Source organism: Mus pahari, chromosome 14 (genome assembly GCF_900095145.1).
Source record: "Mus pahari chromosome 14, PAHARI_EIJ_v1.1, whole genome shotgun sequence".
In the NCBI taxonomy this organism is placed as follows: domain Eukaryota; kingdom Metazoa; phylum Chordata; class Mammalia; order Rodentia; family Muridae; genus Mus; species Mus pahari.
The window spans coordinates 43,331,750-43,337,749 of NC_034603.1; the positions used below are offsets into that span (position 1 = coordinate 43,331,750).

Here is a 6,000-nt window from a genome sequence, read left to right on the forward strand (position 1 = left end):
ACTAAAGGCATGCGCCACCACTGCCTGGTCCAGAGCATTTTTTAAACATTTATTTTTGTTTGTGTGTGTGTATTCCTTTTTGTGTATGTGTGTATGTGTGTATATATATATATATATATATATATATATATATATTATATATATTACATATGTGAGGTACCTGCAGAGGCTAGAAGAAAGCCCAGTTGGAGTCACAGGGAGCTGCGAATTACCCAATGTTAAGTGCTTAGAATCAAACACAGGGTCAACCTCTAAAAGTCACCTAGGGCTCTTAACCACTGAAGCATCTCTCCAGCCTGTGGAAGCATTCTTTAGATGAGACAAGTCACCCCAAAGAGTGATGAGCATGCATTGGTCTCTGAGAGAATTGTCTGTATTGGGGTACTGTGTACTTGAAAGCTGTGGAGATCTGGGGGAGAGGGGGAGATATGAGCTTGAACATGGTCTGATCTGGATATCAGTGGCAGAAGAATGATAAATCAAAGGGTTTGAGGCTAGCTTGGGCATACAGTAAGATACGTAATAAAATGCCTTATAGCATTTTTGTGGTATCTCATAATAAAATAATTAAAAAAGAGTAGCTCATACTTGGGAGGCTGAGGCAGGATTATCAAAGCTGAGCTACACAGTCAGTCTCAGGACAGCCTGGGCTGCAGAGGGATAGCCTGTTTCAGAAGGAAAGATAAAGAAGCTGGCTGTGGCAGTGCTTCCCTTTACCCCGGCACAGGGGTCTACACAAAGAAACCCTGTCTCCAAAAACAAATAGAAAAGAAAGAAGGGGGAGGGGGGAAGATGTCCCTCAGGGATGTGGGATTGTCTTCATGTAGGGCTTCAGGTACAGTGGATCAGATGGAGTCTCTTGGTGGGCCAAAGGCTGAGGCTGTGAGAGTGCTGCAGAATGGGGGGCCCAGGATTGTCTGGGGGTATCCCTGTGCTGTCCTGGCCTCTCATGGTGGGTGCCACGGTTGAAAGAAAAGGGAAATGCCCACCTTGAGGACACCCACAGCTGGCAGTTTAGCTTGTGGTGGCTCTGCAGCATGGCGGAAGTGGTGAGACAGGGCAGGGTGGGTAGTCGGGGCCTGGGCCCAGCAGGAAGGAGCCTGGGAAGTGTGCGCTGGTCCAGATTCAGCTGTCTGTGGCCTTGCTCAGCCTGGTCTCAGCAAGTCAGCACGGACAGGAAGGCAGCATGGCTGCTGTGGGGGAAGTCGCTCCATCGGTAGCTTGAACCTTAGTTCCAGATAGTCAGAAAATTCTAGAATGGGGGAGTGAAGAGGAAAGAAGTAAGGAACAGCCCCCTCCTAGAGTCTCTGTCAATGACCCCTTTGTGACTCTTCAGTGGTTCCCATGAGAACAGTCCAGTGTCACGTGACTGGCAGATTCATGTCCGATATTGGAGACCAGGACTTGAACCCTTGGAGCTTCTGATTTGGGGAGAAGAAAGAAGACCCTAGATTTGTAATCATCTTGATGCCTGAATCAATATTTGGGGGCAGAATTAGTTTGTTTGGCCAGAGTCTTCAGTGTAACACTACCTTAGATTTCTAGGCATCCTGCAGCAGACAAGAAAGCCCTGGCTGTTGGACATGGGTGTGTCCACCAGTGGTTCCTGGCCCACCTCCTGTGGACAGGGCAGGCTCAGGGCATCCTTCCTCTAATGCAACCTGACCTGACAGGGCTGTCTGGGCGGGCCAACAGCGTACTGTTTTTCTTTCTTACTTTTGAGACAGAGTCTTGCTATATATCCTTGGCTAGCCTGATACTCAGTATGTGGTGCGCAGTGGCCTTAAACTAATTCATGGTGGGCCTCTTGGCTTAGCCTCTTGTGTGCTGAGATTACAGCCACCTGGGTGGGCCAATTGTGCCAGACTGTATTGCTTTTTCTTCATGTATGTCATTCAGTGTTTCTGCTGCACATTTCATCTCCCTGGGTTCCTACTCAGTTGATTATCCAAGTGGTAGAGTCTGCTTTGTTTTACTGAGTGACATAGGCTATGGGACAAGGGGACAGCTCTCAAGGGCAAGGTGACATTGTTCTCAACCTAAGGAGGCTGGCTCCAGGTCTCCCTGGGGCCCCTTATCTGATTCTGTGGTCTAACCCCCACCTTTACTGCCACCCAGTCTTAAATCTGGCAGCCTTCCCAGGATGCAGAATGGTTGTTCCAAAGGGAACCTTCTGACGTGAAGTGTCCCTCACTTGGACTTTGTGCAGCTCTGTCTTCTTTACCTCTTTGGATTAACAAAGCTGCCTCGCTTGTCTGATTGGGATTAAGGGATCAGAATATCAAGAGAGATTAAAGGGGAAGAGGCTAGTACGCAGACTGATCCTCTTAGAGCCTGCCCTCTGATCTGCCCCTGAAGGGAATCCCTGAGGACCATGGTCTTTGCTGGTCCCAGGGCCCCTCTCCAAGGAGCACTCCTAGCAAGCAGCAGCTAATCTGGCCCACAGGCCCTCTCCCCAGCGTGCCCTTTAGGATTTGCTGAGTCAGTTGTTCAATGTCCTTATGACTCTTTTCCAAAGCAGAGGTCCTGCTGCTTCATGTGGAGGAAGCCCTGGCTCAGCCAAACCCTGACCCATTTGATACGGGTTTCAAGTGTGCCTTAGCAGGTGTTGAACTGGAAGGGCACAAGGGGCAGGGTGGCCACCCGTGAAGCACCAAAGCAGCAAGGGTATTGCTCAGGATTAGCAAGATCAAGGTAACTTGTCTTAGCCTCTCAAATGTTTCTCTTTGACAGGATTAACTGAGCCTTGATCACTTACCTTTCCTTGGCATTCTGTGCTGGGCTTTTGCTTTGGAAACTTGGACTTTAGGCTTTGTGGTAAGCAGCGAGCTGTACCAGTCCACTGCTCTACCCTGTAGATGTCTCCCAGAAGTTTTCTTGCAGTGCTTAGGGGCTGAGGTGGAGAAGGCGTCCAGGTGTGACAGCAGACCCAGAGCTCTGCATCCTGCTCTTAGAGCTGACAGCACTGTGCCTTGGAGCAGATGCCAGAGCTACTTGATTTAGATCTCAGAGAGAGAACACCCCTAGTCTTACCCCTGGGGGTATCAGGAATTTCAGGGAGGGTGTAGAAGGTGAGGGAGGCTTTATGTCCACCCCAGTTGGTTGGGTAATTGAGTTCTCATCTAGCTTATCCTTGGCCTTCTTGGCCCTGGCTGCCACGGGGAAGATGCATTTTGGAATAGATGTAATTTCCTGCTCTGCCACTGTTCGTTTTCTCTGCCCTGTTCATTTTCTTGCTTTTTGTGTGGTTTTTGAAACATGAACCCTGACTGTCCTAGAATTTGTTATGTTGACCAGACTGGCCTTGAACTCCCAGAGATCCATCTGCTCTGCCTCCTGAGTGCTGAGATTACAGGCCACCACGCTCAGAACCTTTGGCATGCGTTTCTTTTCCAGATAATTTCTCTTTGAAATGGGTGTGGGATCAGGGCTAGGCTTGGACACTGTCTTTAAGTCATCAGTTCTACACCAAGCTGTCCTGAAAGGGTCAGAGAAGGCCAGTGACTTGATAGGGTGACATGTGACCCAAATAAAGGAAAACCAGACTTTTGCATCTAATAACTGCCAAGGCAGAGGGGCAGGAAGCCAGCACAGCCTGAGGAAGGGATCTGTAAGGCAGGGAGCTGGAGCGCGGCTTCAGCCCACTGGGAATGGGGAAGATCTGAAGGGGTCTTGTTTGAGAGGTTTTGAGGTCCCTGCAGGGTGAGGAAAAGCCACACAGGAGAGAAAGCAAGTGGGCTGAGCCAAGTTCTTGCCTGAGGTTGTGGGATACACAGCACTGGAGAGCTTTCTTTGACAGGAAATTGAAGTCTTGGTTTCGGGTCATTTATGTGTTTATTTTTTGTTGTTGTTGCTTGTGGGTTTTGTTTGTTTGTTTGCCCTTCCCGTCCCCACCATATACACAGGGTTTCTCTGTGTAGCCCTGGCTGTCTTGGAACTCACTATGTAGACCAGGCTGGCCTCGAACTAAGAGATCCATCTGCTTCTGCCTCCCAAGTGCTGGGATTAAAGGTCTGCACCACTACTGCCTGACTTGGTTTTTTTTTTAAGTGTACTAAATCTTTTTTTTTTTTTTTAAAGATTTATTTATTTATTATATGTAAGTACACTGTAGCTGTCTTCAGACACACCAGAAGAGGGCATCAGATCTCATTACGGATGGTTGTGAGCCACCATGTGGTTGCTGGGATTTGAACTCAGGACCTTTGAAAGAGCAGTCAGTGCTCTTACCTGCTGAGCCATCTCAACAGCCCCTTGTTTTGTTTTTTTAACACAGGGTCTCACACTGTAGTCAAAGATACCCTAGAACTCACTGTAGCTTAAGCTGGCATCATGCTCATGGCAATCCTCCTACCCCAGCGTTCTGAGTGCTGCCGTTCCAAGTGTGAGATGCCATGCATAGCTTTAGGGTCTGTGAGACAGATGGTTAGTAACTGAGATCCTGTTTAGGATCCAGGTTTAGAGCTGGGTCCAGGTCAGAGGAGACCTTGGACTATGTAGTATTTTCTGGGTGGTACTGTGAGATTGAGTATAGTCTGTTCTTTTGAAACTTTATAAAAATGGGAGGATAAGATTGAGTATTTCTGATGATTAAAAAGAGCTTGCAATCCCAGCTCTTTGGGAGTTTAATGCAGGGGAGAAAGGGGGGGACTGAGGAGATAGCTCAGTGGTTGAACATTTACCTAGCAGTCTAGCATGCCTATGGCCCTGGGTTCAATCCTTAGCACTGGGGAAAAATGTAAAAGAAAGAAAGTAAATAAAAATAAGTACAAGATGCCACAGAGCAGAGTTCTTTACTGCTCTGGGAAGATTTTGACAAGGACTACTATACTCCACAGGCGGAGGTCCTGGACTGCAGTGCAGCTGGGCCATGTGCAACTGTTAAGAATAATGTTTGTCTCTTTGGTCCTGTAGTATCAAGTGGGGCAGCTGTATTCTGTGGCTGAAGCCAGTAAAAATGAAACTGGTGGTGGGGAAGGTGTGGAGGTCCTGGTGAACGAGCCCTACGAGAAGGACGATGGCGAGAAAGGCCAGTACACACACAAGATCTACCACTTACAGAGGTACGTGACTGGCCACCAGCAGCAACGTGACCTGCTTTGCAAGTGGTGGCACTGGCTAACTGGGAGTGTCTCCAGGTTATAGACTGGCAACCTGTGTCGCTCCACCAGTCAGTTGGGTGTGGGTGGTACTTTTTTGTTTATTCAAAGATTTCGTTGTTGTTGTTAAAAAATAAAGTAGCTCCACTTACCCTTTGGTGCTCCTGGTCCTTAGAAGCTATTTGCTGTTTGAGCTATTTTGGCATGTTGGGGCCCTTCCATTGTTCTGAGAATAGGAGTGTGTGGCGTATGAGTCTAAGCATACACCCATTTTCATTTCCTTTATTCTTGTGTTGACCATACATACTATACATACTGGTCTTCCTCTGTAGTTAGAGTTCACTCATAACTGCCTCCACTGCACTTCCTGCATGATTGTTTGCTGGGGATTCAACTCAGAGCCTCACTCAGGCTAGGCTAACGGTCAGACCCTTGGCATGTATGAGGACCGGGTGTAGTGATGATTGCCCAAAATCCTGGCACTTAGGAAGTTGAGGCAGGAGGATAGGAAGTTTGAGGCCAGTTCGGATTATATAACCAGTTCCAGGTCAGTCTAAGCTACAAAATGTCTCAAAAGCAAGCAAGCAAACAAACAAAAACCCACAACTACCAACAAAACAAACGACTTCCCAATGAACAAGTAAGGTAATTAAGAATATAACATGCTCTGCTTTTGATCCCAGCGCCTGGGAGGCAGAGGCAGGTACATCTCTGTGAGTTCAAGGCTGGCCTGGTCTAAAGAGCCAGTTTGAGGACAGGCAGGGCCACATAGAAAAACCCTGTCTTAAAAAACAACCAACAACCAGCACTCGGGAGGCAGAGGCAGGCGGATTTCTGAGTTCGAGGCCAGCCTGGTCTACAGAGTGAGTTCCAGGACAGCCAGGGCTACACAGAGAAACCC

General features: G+C 48.1%; 1 protein-coding gene across 1 annotated transcript in view; it reads left to right on the forward strand.

The window, feature by feature from the left end:
• Window positions 1-6,000, forward strand: part of Pitpna (phosphatidylinositol transfer protein alpha) — a 40,109-nt gene that overhangs the window by 5,096 nt on the left and 29,013 nt on the right. Inside the window, exon 3 of the mRNA XM_021211502.1 lies at window positions 4,915-5,063. Coding sequence (XP_021067161.1) covers window positions 4,915-5,063 — 149 coding nt within the window. The remainder of the gene's footprint in view (window positions 1-4,914; window positions 5,064-6,000) is intronic.